Raw genomic sequence first — 20,698 nt, 5'->3', positions numbered from 1 at the left:
AAAGCAACTACTAGTTTTAAATATTTTACATTGATAAGAATTTTTGTATATTGATAAAAATTTAAGGTAATTTTTTGTTAGAACATACTGTACACACATTTCTACTTTTGAAGTAGTATACCTATACAACTCATTTAACAATTAATGCAAATTGCTAGTCCTTTAAAGTTATTATTACAAACTATTTACAAACTATTGAGGCTAATAAAGAAATGCAGGTCAGTAGTTGGTCATCTATTACAATTAAACTTGTAGTCTTGTTAGGTATGTTTTCAAGGTCAAACATATTTTAGGTAGACGGGTGGTCTTCAGATACTTCAGAGATTTACAGAATATGGCGTTTAAAATGTTTTAAAATACAGGGGTTTTTTTTTTTGTTTGTTTGTTTGTTTTTAATGACAGTGAGACATGTCTGCTCCTGGCAACACCACTCTACTTCAGAGAAGATGATAAGCATTGAAGAAACTCCACATGGAGTTTACTTTCTTTGTGGCAAAAGTTAACCACTGGGCAAGAAAATGCCCTTGCCTGCTGACAATATGCTATCCAAATTGGACAAGCAGGACACAATAGAAGTAACTGCCAAACTTTGCCAAGACAAGTAGGATAGCCCTTCAGAATGTACTGCATCACGGAAAAGTGTGTCAGGTATCATAGGCCTGTAGGCTGAAGGTGGATGTCCCAACATTGTCCAAGCAATTAGCTGTTTCTGTCATTTCTCTTATTTTTTGGAAGTCGCTTGCTTGCACTTCCTGCTTACTCAGGTAATGTTATTTCCTTCTCAAGTCTCTGATGGAGTTGAAGACTTCATAGTTACAGTTTTCCTTGTTACTAGATTCAGAAAAGAAAATCACTAAAGAAGTATAAAATATATAAGGTTGAGAGACATTAAAAGATAGTTTTGGTAATGCAAGTTAGAATTGAAAGTGAATTAGGTACAACCTTTTGGACTCACCAAGATAAGATAGATAATAGAGTATTTTCTCTGAATTTGTCAAATGTTTATGGACTAGACATTGTTGATGTACTTATTGCCTGTATATATTATATATAGTTCTTGTATTTATTGTATATAGTTTTTTTATATTAGTTATAACCTTTTTTTATTTTAGACAAAAAAGGGGAAATTGACATTTTGCTTGTGCTCTAACAAATAAAGCTTACTGGAGATCAGAGTGCAGAGCTAGCCTCTAGTTAACCATAGATACCAGGCAATGGTGGCACACACCTTTAATCCCAGCACTTGGAATTTCTTGCCTTTGATCCCAGGACTTAGGTGGCACATGCTTTTAATATCAGCACTAGGTAGGAGGAAATAGGAAGTGATATGGCTGGGCGGAGAAAGAAAGTGATAAGGTGGAGCAGAGACAGGAATTCACCCCCTTTTCAGTCTGAGGATTCCTAGAGGTAAGAAGTTTCACAGTGGCTGGCTGTTCTGCTTCTCTGATCTTTCAGCTCTCACCCTGATATCTGACTCTGGGTTTTTATTATTAAGACCAATTAGAATTTGGTCTACAAATTAAAATTTATTTATCAAACATTCAGTGAAATACTCAATCTCAGTGTACTTCTTACATTAAATTATATCACATGGCATTTAATAAGAATCTATTGGGGTTGGGGATTTAGCTCCCTGGTAGAGTGCTTACCTAGCAAGCGCAAGGCCCTGGGTTTGGTCCTCAGCTCTCGGGGATAAAAAGAATCTATTACATATTGTAATATACCTTTTATATGTTACCTTGTTTAATCTTTATGAAAAACTCTGCAGGATAATATGTCTCAAAAGAAAATAAGTGGTTCGTGTAAGTAATATATATATATATAGTGAAAGGTCTCAGACTTATGTTCTAGAGGGACACTGAAACATTGTTCTGTATGGAGTTATTGGTGCCATGAACAGCAGCATGGCAGGTGCTCTTACGAGAGGAAATTAGGGCCCCTTGGCTCTTACACCTTTCTGAGGATGGGGATGATTTTACAAGCCTGCAGCCAGGCTCTGATTCCCATGTAGAAGTCAGGGAAGGGGTTGGAAGAAGGATGTGTGGCCACCAGTACCCCCTTTAATGTAAACTCACCTTCCCTGGACGAAAAGATACTAGCACTTGAAAGTCAGTGAGCTAGAGATTGGTGGTCTCTCAGAAGAAGCCTGTCAGTATTTGTCAGAGGAGATGGTCTGCTGCAGCTATTGTAGCCTGAGCAAAGGCCTTTACATTCTTAAATAGCTGTCGCTTCAGAATTCTTTGTTCAAAGGCCATGATTTCTTTCTTTTGTTTGTTGTTGTCGTCCTAGGCAGGGTTACTATTGTTGGGGGGAAACACCGTGGTCAAAAGCAACTTGGGGGGCTGGAGAGATGGCTCAGAGGTTAAGAGCACCGACTGCTCTTCCAGAGGTCCTGAGTTCAATTCCCAGCAACCACATGGTGGCTCACAACCATCTGTAATGAGATCTGGTGCCCTCTTCTGTATACATAATAAATAAATAAATTAAAAAAAAAAGAATATTAAAAAAAAAAAAAGCAACTTGGGGAGTGGGTGGCGATTATTTGGCTTAAGCTTCCACTGCTCATCATTAAAGGAAGTCAGGACAGGAATTCAAACAGAGCAGGAACCTAGAGGCAGGAGCTGATGCAGAGGCTGTGAGGGAGAGATGTTTATTGGCTTGCTCCCAAAGCTTACTTGGCTTTTTTCTTTTCTTTTCTTTTCTTTTTTTTTAATTTTGAGGTAGGTTTTCTCTGTAGCCCTGGCTGTCCAAGAACTTGCTCTGTAGACTAGACTGGCTTTGAACTCAGCGATCTGCCTTCCTCTGCCTCCCAAGTGCTGGAATTAAAGGCATGTGCCACCACCACCAGGCTTTCAGTCTGCTTTCGTATAGAATCCAGGACCACCAGCCCAAGGATGGCATCACTCACATGGGCTGGACGTTCCACCATCAGTCACTAGTTAATAAAATGCTCTCCAGACTTTCATAAAGTCCAATCTTATGGAAGCATTTTCTCAATCGAGGTTTTTTCCTCAAATCTCTCCTTTCAGTTGAGTATAGCCTGTGTTAAGTTCACATAAAACTAGCCAGCATAGTTGTTATATATGTCGTAGTTTTGCTACATAAGTTTTAGTTGAGTATTACTTTTTGACTTCAAGAAGTGTGGTACATATGAATATGTGTGAATAAACATAACAAATTAAGTATGTTACCATGATGCATTTAACTGCACATGGTTATCTATTGATACTTTGAACTATCATCATTGACTTGAGTGAATGAAATTCTCAGATTGAGACTAAAGTCACACACACACACCTTGTTCAGTATGTAGTCCAGGGGGCCAGTAGAGGTCATTGGATCCCCTGGAACTGGAGTTTCAGATAATTCTGAGCTACTATGTGGGTACTGGAAATTGAACCCAGGTCTTCAGGGAGAGTAGCCAGTGCTCTTAAGCATCCCACTGGAAATGAATGAGTGTTGAATATTCCACATCCTTACCAAAATACTGGTTATTCAGTTTTTACTTTGTTTTCGATTTTCAGTTACAATCATTTATTCTGTGCAAGATGTATGTGTGCATGCATGTGTGCCTGAGCATGTATGGTGAAGAGATCAGAGAACATCATTGTGAAGTAGGTTTTCCCCTTCCACCTTAGAAATTCCAGGATCAAACATGGGTCATCGGGTTAAGCAGCAAGTGTCCTCCTTACCTACTTAGCCATCCTGCCAGCCCTTGGTGTGTTTTGTTTTTTATATCCTTGATCGGGATTACAAGCACACTACCACACCTACTTTACATAGGTGCTAGATAGAACTCAGGTCCTCGTGCTTGTTCAGGACCATGCCTAGATTTTTATATTAGTGCTAGAGTCTGAATTCTGGTCCTCAAGCTTGCACAGCAAGTACTCTTGACCATTTAGCCATCTCTCTAGCCTCCCAAAATCACCTTTTTTTTTTAATGCAGTTTTATAGCCTCAAATGATATGCCACCAAAGCTAACTTCCCACTCGTGATCCTCCAGCCCCTACCTCCCCAGTTCCAGAATTAAAGGCCCATGTCACCATGGCCTGCCCCATCAAAAGAAACAAGCAAATGACCATTAAGGTGAAAAAAAATGTCAAAACAAAAGTCCACAAAAATACTATTGAGTCTGTTTTGTATTGGCAAACTGCTCCTGAACATAGGGCCTACACTGGAATGTAGTTGATGTACCCAGTGACACACCATAGGCAAAAACTGATTTTTCCCTTTGGTGGTGAGTATCGGGTACAGATAGCTCTTTGGTTAGAGATGATACCCCCTGTCCACTTCCTTCTCTCAGCGCTGGGACTCCATCTGACTCGAACCTGTCCGTGCAGAACCTGTGCATGCTGCCACAGTCTCTGAACCCTCTATGTATCAGTCCTATTGCATTTGGAGTCATCTATCCCCTCTGTCTCTTAGAATTGTTCTGCCTCTTCCTTTGCATAGATCCCTGAGCACTAGGGGAGGGGTTTGATGAAGACATCCCATATAGGACTGAGTGCTCCAAAGTCTTTCTCACTCGCTGTGCATTGTCTAGTTGTGGGTCTCTGTTAATTCCCATCCACTGCAAAAAAGAAGCTTCTCGGGCTGGAGAGATGGCTCAGAGGTTAAGAGCACTGACTGCTCTTCCAGAGGTCCTTACTTCAATTCCCAGCAACCACATGGTGGCTCACAACCATCTGTAACGAGATCTGGTGCCCTCTTCTGGCCTGCAGTCATACATGCTGTATACATAATAAATAAATAAATCTTAAAAAAAAAAAAAAAAGAGCTTCTCTGATATGGGTTGAGCAGCAGGGCACTAATCCATGGCTATAGTTGTATGTCATTAAGAGTCATTTTATTGCTTAAGTTTCTTTAGCAGATTCACAGTATTAGGTTTTCCCCTAGGCTCATGACCTATATAGTCTCATGTTCTTAACCTCTTTTTTAGTGATTGTATAGGATCTATATCAGAGTGGGTCTTAAATCCAGTTTTAAAAGTGGTTGGTTACTCCAAAAACTGCATTATTCTTAATTTCAAAAAATTGAGAAGAAAGCTCTTTAAGTGTGGGAATGAAAGATACCTGATGTCACTATTGTTCTTCATCATTGTACTAGAGGTTATAACTAGAATAACTAGGAAAGAAATATAAATACTGAAAATGGTCAAAATACTTTTAATTATGCATAAAAAGTTTATCTACAAGAGAACCTATGTCCCATTAAAACTACTAAGAGTACAGGAAGACAAGTGGAGATAAAGATCAGCCTAGAAGGCCGAGCAGCAGTGGTGCATGCTTTTAATCCCAGCACTTGTGAGGCAGAGCCATACAGATCTCTGTGAGTTCGAGGCCAGCCTGGTCTAAAGAGTGAGATCCAGGACAAGCACCAAAGCTGCACAGAGAAACCCTGTCTCAAACACACACACACACACACACACCCCCACCGCCGCCAAAAAAAAAAAGCTATAAAAATCTTTTGTAGCTGGGTGATGATGGCACACATCATATGGATACAGGTAAACAATTTTGATGCTGTGTATATTAACTGAAATGAGATTTTAATACTGATTTTCACTTTCAAACCTCTATCAAATAGCTGGATTTTTTTTTAAGATTTTTTTTTTTTTTAATTTATATAGTGTGAGTGTTTGCCTGTATCTGTGTATGTATGTGCACCACAAGCATGCTCAGAACTGGAGTTTAAAGTGGTTGTGAGCCATCATGTGGGTGCTGGGAATAGAAACTGGGTCCTCTGCAAGAGTATCAAATGCTCGTAACCAAGCCAGGTGGTGGTGGCGCATGCCTTTCATCCTAGCACTCCAGAGGCAGAGGCAGGTCTGGTCTACAGAGGGAGTTCTAGGCCAGTTACATGGAGAAACCCTGTTTCAAAAACAAAACAAAAGTACTCATAACCATTGAGCCATCTCCTCTTCCCCATAACAAGGTTTTGTTGCATCTACTTGATCTTAGACCTTTTGTGAAAGGTAATTTAGGATGTGTAAAGTATCCAAATGTTTTGTCTGATTTGTTTTCATTTGTACTAAAGTGGTTATTATAACAAAATACAGTACTTAATAAGATGCTTCAGTTTTTCCTTAGTATGTATAGTTATTGTCTCTGTTTAAGAATAGTTCTTATATTTAGTATGCTCTATTATTTATTAACACTAACCTTCTTTTTCTTTTAGCAAAACTGTACAATCTAAAGTGGACTGCATTTTGGTAAGTGCAATACCTAACATCCTGCCATTTTCAAATAAATATTGATTTTAAATACCACTAAGTTCTGTAAGTAAAATTTTACATTTATAACCTCTGGGTACATTCATCATCAACTATCGATGTTTTCTTGTATGTATCTCATCAGTTCTAAAAATCATAATTGGGAGCAATTATGGTTTTGAATCTTACTGATCTTTACTGAAAGATTACTTAAAATTGGGTAATTTAAAATTCTTACTATTATGTAAGTAATTATTTAAAGAAAACATTTTTAAATGTTTGGTGGATTGATTTATTAGATAACTTTTGTCATCATTGTTTTGGAATTCAGCTACAAAGACATTGTAAATTTAGGCTATACTTACAAGAATTTTCTTTAATGAAAGCTTTTCATATCCTTGGTGACTTTGTTTCTGTGAGGTTTTTTTTTTTGTTTGTTTGTTTTTCATCTTTAGGTTGCTACTTATAAGATTTTTAATACAATAATAGTTTAAATTGGTAGTTTCTTAGGTCTTGTAAAGATTTTATTCTTATTTATATGTATGTGTGAGTGTCTGCACATGTGTGCAGTTACCTGCAGACCAGAAGAGGCTGTTAAATTCTCTAGAGCTGGAGTTGCTCTGGATTGTGAGCCTCCTGACATGGGTATTAGGAACCAAACTCGGGTCCTCTTCAAGAGCTCATAACTGCTGAGCCATCTCTCCAGCCCTCCTTAGGTCTGTTAAATGTACAGGGAAAACCAGGCCATCTTTGCCTGCCTTGTCATCCCAGCAGTCAGAAGAAAAGGCAAGATGACTGCAAGTTTGAAAACCAGCCTCGGTTACCTGGGAGACATCTCTATCTATCTCTCTATCTCTCTCTCTCTCTCTCTCTCTCTCTCTCTCTCTCTCTCTCTCTCTCTCTCTTTCTCTCTCTCTGGGAGACATCTCTCTCTCTCTCTCTCTCTCTCTCTCTCTCTCTCACACACACACACACACACACACACACACACACACCCCTCTCTCTGGCACACATTCACACACAGACACACATGCAGCTGCTAGGATGACAGTTAATACTACCAGCTTTCACAGGAACATAGGCTATACTCTATGCTCATGAGCATCTAACAGCTTTGCACTGTTAAATTATGAATTGTCAAGATAGCTAATTCCAGCGGGGCGGTGGTGGCGCACACCTTTAATCCCAGCACTCGGGAGGCAGAGCCAGGCGGATCTCTGAGTTCGAGGCCAGCCTGGGCTACCAAGTGAGTTCCAGGAAAGGCACAAAGCTACACAGAGAAACCCTGTCTCGAAAAAAAAAAAAAAAAAAATAGCTAATTCCCTTTCCTTGTCATTTCAGAACCTTTTCCTATCCAAATTCTGTAGGGTTTGGTTGGTCAGTTTGAGGTATCGGGTGTTGGAATAAGTATACATCTTACTAGTGTTTTCTATTATTGTTAGCATAGGAGTCTCTCAAAAGATGGATAAATAGCATTTGCTCATAGGGGGCATATTCCATAAGTTCTGTACATTTCTAATTTAGTGGCTGAAGGATGGCTTTGTTGGGGTGTTTTTGCCTGTGTCTTTCACTTCCTGTTTTCATTAACAGGCTTCCTTTTTTCCTTTCTTTTACCCCTCTACTTCTTGTCATTGTCTTAGAATAGTTCTCTAAAATGGGTAATCTTGTTGCTTCCCTTTTACAGGTAAAATAACTAATACTCTTAAATTGAGGTATACATAAGGCATACATACTTTGGAGGATTATTCATGTTTTCTCATTATGGAGAAAATAGGAAGATGAGTAATAATAATTAAATACTAAAAAAGAGCAAAAGATTTTCTGTTAAACAAGTAAACAAATGAACTTGAAATATCAGATGTTGATAAATGCCATCATAAAATTTGAAAAGGGCACATTGAGGCAAATGATGGTGGCCAGATTAAACTTAAGTGTGTGATCAGGAAAGACCTCTATTTTTTTGTTTGTTTGTTTGTTTTGTTTTTTTGGTTTTTCGAGACAGGGTTTCTCTGTGTAGTTTGGAGCCTGTCCTGGATCTCACTCTGTAGACCAGGCTGGCCTGGAACTCACAGAGATCCACCTGGCTCTGCCTCCTGAGTGCTGGCATTAAAGGCGTGCGCTATTGCCACCTAGCCAGGAAAGACCTCTTTGAGGACATGATAGATGAGCAGACCTGAGGAGTCAACCATGGTCTGGCAAGATGGCTCAGTGGATAAAGCATTTGCAATAGCCTGGCAACTGAGTTCCATCCCCAGAGCCCAAATAAAGAGAAAGAGCTCCACAAGTTTATCCTCTCACCTCCATAAGCATGCTGTGGCATGTATGTGCACATACACATAAATAATAAATTTTAAAAAAATCAATGTTGCGTAATGGCCTGCCAGCAATACGTAGTAGACAAAGTGAACACAAAAATTCAAAATTAAGAATGAGTTTTGAATATGAGTTAAAACTCATAGAAAGGAAGGAAATGCTAACAGTTAGAGTAGGAAGTGATGTAGGGAGTAGTTTATGTCTGGTGTACTTAGCCATGACAGGAAGGAGGCATGCATCCGAAGTGCATTGAAAGCCCAGTAGAAGGCTTTTAACAGAAGAGAATGCTCAGACATTTCAAAAAATAGCATTGCTGAGTCAGGCATGGTGGGACACACCTTTAATCCCAGCACTTAGGAGGCAAAGACAGGAGGATCTCAGTTCAAAGTCAACCTGGTCTACATAGAAAATTCCAGGACAGTTAGGCTACATAGAAAGACCCTCTCTCAAAAAACCAATCCCCTCAAAAAAGTGTGTGTGTGTGTGTGTGTGTGTGTGTGTGTGTATTTGAAAGAATGTACTCTATAGATAAAGGGAACTTGATGGAAGTAGAAAAACTATTGGGCTATTCATTAATCCAATAGAGAATTAAAGGATTTTGTTCAAGTGATGGAAAATGTTTGTTATTTTTAAATAATACATTTTATATTTGAAATTACAGAATAATAGGTTTCTGTTTGGGATATTGACACATAAGTTCTTTGGTATAATATCTTTTTGCTTTCACTTTTAAAAGATAAGTTTGCTGGATATAGAATTATTATTTAACACTTTTATGGCTATGAATATGATATTTTATTGCCTTCCAGTCTTTATTGATTATGATGGGAAGTTATCAGTTAATCCATCATTGTTTTCCTCAATGTGATGAGTTCTTTTTCTCTTATTTGCTATCAAAATTTCTTTGTATTCATTCTGTTTCTCATTAGCTTACCCACAAACTCTGGCTCTCAGCTGTTTGACTGTTACATATGTAGTTATTTATTAGTTTGTGTCATCCTACTCAGGATTTACTGAATTCATCTTCAGTAGGTTAGTTAAATTTGGAGAGTTTTCAGGCATTATCTCTTCACATACTTTTCTGTTTCTTGGATTTTTACCCCTCTTTAAAATTTCAGTTATGCATAATATTGAAATTACTGATGTTATTCTGGTCTTGAAGACTGTTCTTTTTTCTCTGGTTGTCTTTCTCTCTACTTTGGTTTTTCTATTAAAATTTTCTAAACCAGGGCACTGGAGATATGGCCCAGTGGATAAGAGCACTGACTGCTCTTCCAGAGGACCTGGGTTCAAGTCCCAACACCCATATGTCAGCTCACAACTGTCTGTAACTCCATGATCGGACACCTTCACACAGACATACATATAACCAAAACACCAATGCAAATAAAATAAAAATAAATATTTTTTTTAATTTCTAAACCTAGGACTCAGAAGCTGAAGCAGGATTGTGAGTTCAAGACCAACCTAGACTATAAAAAAGATACTGTTTATTAATTAATAAATTTTTGTTAGCTGACTTGTACTCAAGTTTTCCCTTGTTTATATTACTAAAAAGGGTCTTGGGAACCTTTCATGATACAAATGTTCATTTCTTTGTATATTACAATCAATCCACGTGAGTCTATTAAATGGGTAACAGAATTTATTAAGATATAAATTGAGCGCCAGACGGTGTTGGCGCACGCCTTTAATCCCAGCACTTGGGAGTTCGAGGCCAGCCTGTCTACAGAGTGAGATCCAGGAAAGGCGCAAAGCTACACAGAGAAACCCTGTCTCGGGAAGAAAAAAAAAAAAACCATAAATAAATAAATAAATAAATAAAGGAAATACACTTACAATTCCAGAATGGAGTAGGCAGCACAAGTCATCCTCTGATCTGACCAGGAGCGAAGCCACCTTTAAGGCAAGAGCAAAGAGAAAGAGGTCATGAGACCCTTCTCTAACTTCTTATAAGAGGTCACTCATGTACAGTGGCAGGAAGCATCTCCTTCTTTGGGCCCTATAGCCCAAGGTCATGGGCAGAGCAAATACCACTACATTTGTATCTCGAATAATTGAGCAAAACATAGAAAAGCAGTAGTGAAGGCCATTGATTTAGTGAGAATGAAAGCAAAGTACACTCCAGAGCAATGGGCTCCAGAAAGCACATGGTTCAAGAGCTCCTCCTATGTTTCCTCGGACTTTTAGTTACAAAGGGGAAATGGAGGAGTTCCCTGAGGGGTTAGATCCTTTTTTGACTGGCATAGATGATTAGCATCTCTGCTTATGTAACATCATATTTACTGCACGTGATCTATAATCTTTTTATAGCCATCTGCTTGAGATGCAGTCCATATGCACAAGCTTTTAAGTGGTATCCCAAAGGTCACCTTGAGAAAATGTTGTTTCCTTAGTGTGTATGTGTATCTTTAGAGTAATCTCTTACCAGGTTTTATTTCCAAGCCATAGTCAGATTTTTTTTCCCTATTGTTAGAGAGGGCTTGTACAACTGAAGGACTGTCTTAGGGCTGTCCAAGGGGCTTTTTCAATTACTTGATCCTGGAATTAACCTTCCAGGAGGCGCATCTAACCCTACCCCCGGCTTCATTAAGACACAGGCAAGCCTCATTTTGGTAGCATTACTATTCGGACAGTTGAGATGGGGTCATGGTAGCAGGCTCAAGCAAGAATAATAGGGACTTTGATAGTTGTCTACTAAAGTTCAGAGTTCTAGTAACAAGTACTTCTTCATGTATTATTTTCCTTTAGTCAGTTTCCAGATGCACACAACTGCTATTTTTTGACCATTTTTGTGCCATTCTGTAAATGTTTTAAAGGAAGCATTTGCTGGTATCTTTTTTTGTTTGGTTGATTTTTGTTTTGTTTGAGTTTGGGGGCCAGGGGGTTGTTGTTTGTTTCTTTGTTTTGAGACAGGGTTTTTTTTGTAGATAAGGCTGGATGTGGATCTTTGTCTCCTGCCTCTTGAGTGCAAGGATTAAAAGCATAAGCCACAACTGCCCAGCCTTTCCAACATCTTAACTTCACTTTTCCTAATATTTCAACCTTCCCATGGAAATTTTCCTTCTAAAATTTGTATAGTTTAGTCTTTTCTTTTTGATCTTTGAATCATTTTGATTTTGAATTTGTTTTTGGATTCAGTTGATATTTGCCACCTGCATGGGTGTCTAGCTGTTCCAGTGCCATTCGTTGAGAATTGTGTAGCCTATCAAAAATTATAATGTACAGGTCTTTTTCTATACTGTCTTCCCTTCTATCCCTGACGTCACCCCATTGTCTTGTTTGGTGTCACTTTGTATGATGTCTGGGTAACAGATCTATAAACAATTCAAATTATTTTTGCCATTTCTATACAAGTTTTAGAGTTACTTTAACAATTTCTATTTTTAGAAAAATTGTTCCATTGATATTTTTATTAGGATTGCAGTGACTATCAGAATCCTCCCCTGTGAGATTGGGATGTCACTATTAGATGGATCTTCCCATAATTTCTCTCAATACACCTTTGTAGTTTGCTCTGTAGATTTCATAGAAATTTTCTTAAAACTATTCCTAAGTGTTAACTCTTTAAAGTTTGGCTGCTGCTGTGGTTGGTAATGAAAATTGTTTGCTAGCCAGTGCCCTATTGCCTGTATTGACTTTTGGCAGCACACTCTCACTGTTTACAAACTGAATACGGTGGTTGTGGTTTTCTTTGATGTATATGAGTGTTTTGCCTGTGTAGATGTCAAAGCACCTTGGTGTGTAAACAGTGCCCGCAGATGCCAGAAGATGTTGAATTCCCTGGAGCTGGAGTTAAAAGGGTTGTAAGCCAACATGTGGATACTGGAAACCAAATCCTGGTCCTCTGCAAGAGCAGCCAGTGCTCTAAACTCTCCAGCCCTGTAAATATAGTAATTTTTGTAGAGGCCTTAACACTTGATGCCTACTTAATTATAGTATTAATGAATAGTACTTTAATCCCTTTCAGTTTATGTCTAATTACTTTTCCTTGTTGTATCAAAATTCTTGAATTGGTTTTTCTATTTCAAATATGGAAGAGTTCACTAGGGGGAAAAATGGTCTCTGGCTTCTGGTGAAAATGTAGTATACTTGGGCTAGAGAGATGGTTCAGCAGTTAAGAGGCCTGGCTGCTCTTCCAGAGGACCTGGGTTCATACCCAGCACCCACATGTAAGCTCACAACTGCCTGTAACTCCAGTTCTAGGGGATCTGACAACCTTACACAGACATACATGAAGGCAAAACACCAATGCATATAAAATAAAAATAAAGTTTAAAAAAATTACATATAGTACATTAAACCCATTTTTCCACATGTCAGCAGTTGCTCCTGAGTTCTCTTTCAGAAGTGATAGGAGCTCTCAAGTCTTCTCAGCCCCCACCATGCTTTACATCCTCAGCAAAGATACTTTTCTTAAGTGCTCTCTATTTGCATCACAGTGCCTGACATTGGAGTTTGTGTTGGATTCTTTATGGACAAAGTTCTTCCAAGAGTCAATTCTTTTTGGGTTTTTATTTGTTTGTTTGTTTTTTGTTTTTTGTTGTGTTGTTGTTGTTGTTGTTGTTGTTGTTTTGAGACAAGGTTTCTCTGTGTAGCTTTGGAGCCTGTCCTGGAAACTTACTCTGTAGACCAGGCTGGCCTGGAACTCCTGAGTGCTGGGGGGAAAAGGCATGTGCCACCACCACCCAGCCCCAAGAGTCATTCTTCATAGGGTTGGAGAAACCATAATTATCTATATGAGGACAGAAAATGGGGGGAAAGCCTCTATTTTTGTCTTTTAGTAATGTGTACTACCTGCTATCATTGCTCCTGGTGCCATTACAATACCCAGTCAATAGGAAGCAAAATATAACAAAGAATAACGATGTCTTATAGGAATCTCTGCTGTACGTCAGCCATTTTGCAAAGCATTTGCCTTTTTGCTTTGTGGGAAGCCTTTGATCACTTTGTTTTAAATTATGCTTCCCAACATTTTTTTGCTTACAGCATTTATCTTCATCCTGTGGATAAATTTTGTCTATTTTCCAGTTTCATGTTACTAAAATATAAATAATACCTATAATGTACTAAATACTTAATGCTGGATGAATGAATGATTTCATTTAATTTTGAAACTTTCAAGTGTGTTTCATCATTATTGAGTGGGAGGAGAATTAACTTATTCTCCTTAACTGCTAATGTGATGGATAGACTAAAAGTGGTGTGGAACACTAGAATATAGGATACATGCTTTCTAGAACCAGACTCATATTAGAATCACGCCTCCTAAGAGAGATTACACACTCCTAACAGTAAGTTAAAGTAGCTCACTCAAGTGTTTCCTGCCCCTGCCCAATGTATATACTATAATACGTCATTAAAGAGGTATGTGTAAAGCATGACCATTTGAAAAAGTTCCTTTTCTCCTCCTCTGCTATAAGAAGCATTCTATAGTGAATGCTAAATGCTAACCAAGGTCAGCATACTAACCCAGACTTGACTAAAACTAAGACCATGTTTTGGAGCATCTAATTAAATATATATATACCATGGCTTTAAAATGCTTGTGGTTAGAAGATAGGTTTATTTTGTGAGATAACCTTGGGGTAACTTAGTAAAGACATTTTAATTAACTGTGATATTTTTTATTTAGTCCTAAAAAATTCTATGTTGTTTGTTTCTTTCCTGTAGTTTTCTTCTAATTTATTACTATTAACTTATGAATCCAAATTTTAAGAATTAAGGAGATAAATAAATAAAATTAACATAAAAACCCAAATTATATTTGAAACCACATTCCTAAATGTAAACTTTCCTTAATACAGGGAATGTTCCTGACAATCTCTTTGATTTTTTTTCTTTCTTATTAAAATCTACTTATACTGTTAGATACATAACTTTCACAGTATTATACATAGAATCCACTTAGAATCACATTATAGTCCTATCTTGGAAAATGAATTTTTCAGCATTCACATTACAGCACCTTGAGATTCTTATTGCTACAATTTCTCCACACATATTGTGGATGGAGTAAATTGAAAGGAGTTTCTTGCTTTGTTTTGTTTCGATTTTTTAGATAGGGTTAGAATCCATGATGACAGCAGAGAAGCAGGTGAAAGCTCACACATTGATCCACAACTATAAGACAGAGAAAGAGAAGGCATCTTGGGAATGGAATGAGTTGTTTGAAAACTCAGAGCCTGCCCATGGTGACATACTTCCTCCAACAAGGCCATACCTCCTAATCCTTCCCAAACAGTTCCACCAACTGGGGACCAAGTATTGAAGTCTGTGAATCTATGGGGGCCATTCTCATTCAAACTACAATACTAGGGTTTGGGGGTTTGCTTATTGGACTTGGTTCACTTTTCCTTCCCTGACACCTAGTAACTCAACATCTTCCAAGTGTACTTAGATCACATTACTTAAAGCAGAGCAGAGGGATTAAACCATTTTCATTTCATACCTAGTTCAGTAGGTTTATAAATAAAAGGCCAAATTCTTACAGTAATCAAAAATAATATAAAGTGTTTGCTCTCCTGGTTGCTTGATGTTTTCTAGGACAGAAAATAGAAAAATAATTTCCTTTTAGTTTATGTAGGTACCCCACAAAAGGAAATCATACACCTCTATAACACCCCTGATTTCCTAGTAGGAAACTGAAAATTAAGACCACAAACATGGAAAACAGAGTCCTCATACCTTTGCCTCTATCTTTCTTATTTAATCCTGTGAAACAAAGTGCTGGGATTTGGGATTATGAATGAAGAGACTGAGATATTTGACTACTTGGGACATCGGAAGACTTGTGTTATAAGTCTCCAAAAACAAATGAAACCAAGAGAAAAGTCTTATGAGAACATGTAATTACTGGGGGATTAGTATACCATATTTATGATGAAGAGCCCTTGTTTTAAATATTCTCAACATGAAAAGTACTTTGAATACTTAATTCCAGGGGATTATCCTCTGGGGAGCAATCACAGTATCTGTTGTTAAACATCCAGATTCTCCAGAAAAAAAGGCCTGGGGTGGTGGCGCACACATTTAATCCCAGCACCCAGGAGGCAGAGGCAGGTGGATCTCTGTTGAGTTCAAGGACAGCCTGGTCTACAGAGAGAGTTCCAGGACAGGAACCAAAACTACATAGAGAAACTCTGTCTTGGAAAAAAAAAATAGAAAAATGAAGAAGACCATTCTATACAATATACTTTTTCATTTATCTGACTTTAGTTTTTTGTTTGTTGTGTTGTTTTTACTAGCATATACTGATTGTGTAAACCAGTAGCTTTTCTTATAACTTGTTCATAGATGCATATGACTTTTTGTTTTATTTTTTGTTTGTTTGGGGTTTTTTTGTTTTTGTTTTGAGAACAGGTTTTCTCTGTGTAGCTTTGGTGCCTTTCCTGGAACTAACTCTGTAGCACAGGCTGGCTTAAACTCACAGAGATCCGCCTGCCTCTGCCTCCCGAGTGCTGGGATTAAAGGCGTGTGCCACCATCGCCCAGCACATATGACATCTTGTTGATGTTCACCCCCTCCCCATTGCTTTCTCTCATTTTCCTTCTATTCCTTTTTCCTTTAAATATTCCTAGTAGTCCCACTTTTATTTTTATGCTCCCTAAAATGCACATATAGAAGAAAATATGCAGTATTTTTTGAGACTGGCTTATTTTGTTTCCATCTATTTTCTTACAAATGAGATGAATTTTTGTGTGGCTGAATACAACTGTTGTGTGTAACTATCACATTTTGTTTATCTTTGATCTATCAGTGTTTTAGGATGATCCCATTACATTAATATTTTAAACATTGGGTATACAAATATTCTTATTGTATATGCTGCTGCTGAAGAGATGTTAAAAAGATTAGAAGCAAATCTAGCATGCCTACCTGTTCTCTCTGTACTTTATTTGTAATGTTTTACAATTTTAGATTTTTGTAATTTTATAATTTTAGATTTTTAAAAACAAAATTGTATGTTACATTTTTAGAAAGGTTTCTATCTGGCCTCATCTGATTTTTTAGTATTCTGTCTCATAAAAGAATTAATTAGACCAAAACAGATAAAGCTTCATCTTAGTTGATGGTGAAAGTATAACCTAATACTTGAAAGCATTACTAAATGAATCCATGAATACAAATTAATTATCCATAAGCTGAGCATGTTTATGAGTGAACACTAGTATCTAAAATAGAGGAACATACAGGATAGTGTTACAAGCTTCAGTTCAAGTTGAGTTATTAACAGGAGGTTTTGCTTGTTTTGTTTTGTTTTGTATAAATGTTTAACATTCAGGGGGAAAGGCCATCAAAGCTGTGTTGTGGTTTTTTTTTTTTTTTTTTTTTTAAGATTTATTTATTTATTGTGTATACAGTGTTCTGCCTGCATGTGTACCTGCAGGCCAGTAGAAGGAACCAGATCTCATTGCATGTGGTTGTGAGCCACCATGCAGTTGCTGGGAATTGAACTCAGGACCTTTGGAAGAGCAGCCAGTGTTGTTAATTAACCTCTGAGCCATGTCTCCAGACCAAAACTGTATATTTTTAAACCATTGCTTCACAGCTTTCTCCCCCACAATGCCCCACTTAGATAAGTGTAAATGAGCTTTTGGTTCATTTGAAATTCCAAAATAAGTGAACTACTTGTCTAAATACGAATGGATAAAAGCAGGAACCCTTTTCTTCTTCTTATATTTTCTTATATCAGTTATCGCCCAATTTATTCAATAAACTAGGTAATACTTGCGGCTCACTCTAAATTTGAAACCATTTTTATAACTTTACTTTAAGAATGTCTTTTGCCGGGTGGTGATGGCCCACACCTTTAATCCCAGCACCCAGGAAGCAAAGGCAGGTGGATCTCTGTGAGTTCAAGGCCAGCCTGGTCTACAGAGCGAGGTTCCAGGACAACCTCCAAAGCTATACAGAGAAACCCTGTCTTGAAAAACAACAACAAAAAGAATGTCTTTTAAAAAGTGAAAACTTAAGTCTAGCGATAAAGGGATGTTGGTGTAGGTCATTGCTTTTAAAATGAGATCTTTTAAAGTTTGAGGTGAAGACACACCTGCCCAGCTCTGTTATAAACTATAGTTGCTGTACTTTGTTTTTAAGATTTTTATTTAATGTTTATGAGTATTTTGCCTGTGTGTGTGTGTGTGTGTGTGTGTGTGTGTGTGTGTACCATGTGTATGTCTGATACCCATGGAGGTTAGGAAAGAATGTTGGAGCCGTGTTTGGTGGCACACTTCTTTAATCTCAGCACTAGAGAGGCAGAGGCAGGCAGATCTCTGAGTTTAAGGCTAGCCTGAGTGAGGACAGCTAGGGCTACATAGAGAAACCTTGTCTCAGAAAACAAGAGAGAGAGAGAGAGGGAGGGAGGGAAAGAGAATGAATGAGAATGAGAATGTTGGGTTCCTGGTTATGAGCTCTAGGAATTTAATCCAGCTCCTCTGCAAAAGCAACAAGTACATTTAACCTCTGAGCTATCTCTCCAACCCTTAATATATTTTTTTTTGCTGGTAATATAGCATAAATTTTACCATAACTCACACTTAGTATATACATTCACAGTGCAGTACAAGTAATACTCAATCTAATTCCAAACTATTTGCATTTAAGAGGCAATATTGTGCCCTTAATAAATCACTGCACTTCCCTTCACACAGCTTCTTGAGGGGTGGGGTGTCACTGATCTGCCTAGGCTTCTTGTGAATGGTGTCTTTCATTTAGAGCAGCAGTTTTCAACCTGTGGATTGTGACCCCTTTGGGGTCATATATCAGATATACTGCATATCAGATATTTACATTACAGTTCTTAACAGTAGCAAAATTTCAGTTATGAAATAGCAACAAAATAATTTTATGGTTGGAGGTCACCACAACATAAGGAATTATATTAAAAGGTAGCGGCATTGGGAAGGTTGAGAACCGCTGACTTAGAGTAAGGTTATTAAAGCAGAAACAAGCAGATCTCTGCATTCAGGCCTAGCCAGGGCTACATAGTGAGACCCTGTCTTAGAAACACACACACACACACACACACACACACACACACACACACACACACACACACAGTTCTTAAGTGTATATAGTTCACTGATATGAAAATAGACCACCATCATCCTTCACTTCATAAATTCAGCCAGATGTGGTTTTTAACAACCAGTACATCTCAAAATGGAATAGAAAACCTTTGTTCTTTACATTTAAGTTTTCACAAAGTGTATTAAATAATCTGATATTTAACATTAAAGGCTTGCCACATAATACTCTTACTTTGATAATCTAGTAGGTTTAGGGTTTTTACATAAATCAACCAGCATTGTTTTGTAAGCCAACATTTGTCAGTGAATGACAAAAATGTCTAAAACCAGAAAACTGCTGAACTTAGACTGGACTAAAATACCATTCGTACACACTTGGGTCATTTTGTTACCATTTTCCTTATAGAGTTTGATATTAGCAGTTTTTAGTAATATTTTGTAGTTTTTCTTTTTGTGTTAAATACAGGTTGCAGATAAAGAAATAACAGCATTTACAATTTTTTGTTGCTTGAAATAAGAAAACAAAATTTTTGAAATTTTTTTCCCTAAAATATTTTCTTGTTTTGTTTTTTGTTTTTTTTTCCCCAAGACAGGGATTCCCTGTGTAGTTTTGGTTTCTGTCCTGGATCTCGCTCTGTAGACCAGGCTGGCCTCGAACTCACAGAGATCCGCCTGGCTCTGCCTCCCAAGTGCTGGGATTAAAGGCATGCACCATAGTCGCCTGGCCCAAAAATATTTTTTTTAACATCTTATAAGTCTCTTTTGAAATACATTTTGAAATGTCTTCTCTGTTCTTGAGTTCCTTCTCTACTCTTCTCAGATCTATAAAGGTAGAAGCCCAAGTTTCACAATCAGTATAAAATACTTTTCTTAGTTATAGGTCTCTGACTTTGTCCATAATACTATGTATGTTTTATTATTACAGTGTAACCTCCCTAGGTTCAATATGATAGGCACTTTAGAGGTTAATAGAGAATGATAGTATTTAATAAAGATATTTAAGGAGCCAACTTTAATATATTAAAGAGGGGAGATGTTGGAGGCAGGGAAGCCAGTTATATAAATATTGTCCTTAAAGGCAAAAAAAAAAAATTGTGGTGTTGATCTCTTGTGCTGTGTTCAATATTACAATATTGTGTAATTGTTCAAGTATTTTCGTAATATACAATACGCAATATAGCTATGTGATTCTCTTCCATAATTTGTGAACCTTGGCAAAACCCAAACCATAAACTCTGTTTTGTTGGTGAAAAGAAGAGCTAAAAGACCTAGAGTAATACGTGGCAGTGAAAATAAAGAGACTGAAAGACTGTGGGGCAAAGAGTTAGTGGTCCCACTGAAGGGTTAATGTGGAATACACTGTGAAGAATGAACTAAGCAGACTCCAAAACCACACAGTGTGGGAACTAAGGAAAGAAGGTAATGGTCAATGAAAAACTGAGGAAGGAATGCCCACTTGCTTTGTTTTTGTTTTTTCTTTAAGAGATATAGCTCATTAGGTATTAGAACAAAAGCCATTTGGAAAATACCTATAGAGGATGGGATTTTTTTGAACTATACATTTAAGACCTATATGCAAATAATAGATAGATTAAAGCAACTTGTGAATTGGTTGTGAGCTCTGGGAAGTTAATCCAGCTCCTCTGCAACAAGAGCATTTAACCTCTGCTTGTCTAAGATTATATGTGTGGATAAATTTTGATAATAGGAGCAGACTGCTGTGGTCTAGGGAGATGACTTGGTAGGTAAGAGTGTTTTCTGCACAAGCATAAGGATCTGTATTTGGGTCTCCAGTGCACACATAAGAAGTCAGGGCATGGACCTGCATCTATACTCCCAGTGTTGCCGAGGAATGTTGGGGGAGATGGGAGTATCACTAAGGCCTCCCGACCACCAGTCTAGCCAGTAAAGGGCCAACTCTAGGCCTAGTGAGAGGCCATTTCTCAAAGGAATAAAACAGAGTGCAATATAGGAAGATACACAACATCCTCCCCTGGCCTCTATATACATACATACATGTGTACAATTGTAAATAATACCCATAAACAAAATAAATTGGCTGTTCAAGGTTGTGGGATTATTTTCCCTTCAAAATTGAATCTGTATTTAAACTGTGCTTTATTAAGAAGAAATTCTGAGCCAG

At 37.7% G+C, this 20,698-nt stretch overlaps 1 protein-coding gene across 2 annotated transcripts in view; it reads left to right on the top strand.

The window, feature by feature from the left end:
- Rfx7 (regulatory factor X7) overlaps nucleotides 1–20,698 on the top strand; it is a 97,684-nt gene that overhangs the window by 45,568 nt on the left and 31,418 nt on the right. For both annotated transcript variants that reach the window (XM_028865435.2, XM_028865442.2), the window contains exon 3: nucleotides 6,178–6,211. In XM_028865435.2, the coding sequence (XP_028721268.1) occupies nucleotides 6,178–6,211 (34 nt within the window). The remainder of the gene's footprint in view (nucleotides 1–6,177; nucleotides 6,212–20,698) is intronic.

Source organism: Peromyscus leucopus, chromosome 7 (genome assembly GCF_004664715.2).
Source record: "Peromyscus leucopus breed LL Stock chromosome 7, UCI_PerLeu_2.1, whole genome shotgun sequence".
Taxonomy (NCBI): Eukaryota; Metazoa; Chordata; class Mammalia; order Rodentia; family Cricetidae; genus Peromyscus; species Peromyscus leucopus.
This window is presented reverse-complemented; position numbering and strand designations above follow the sequence as displayed.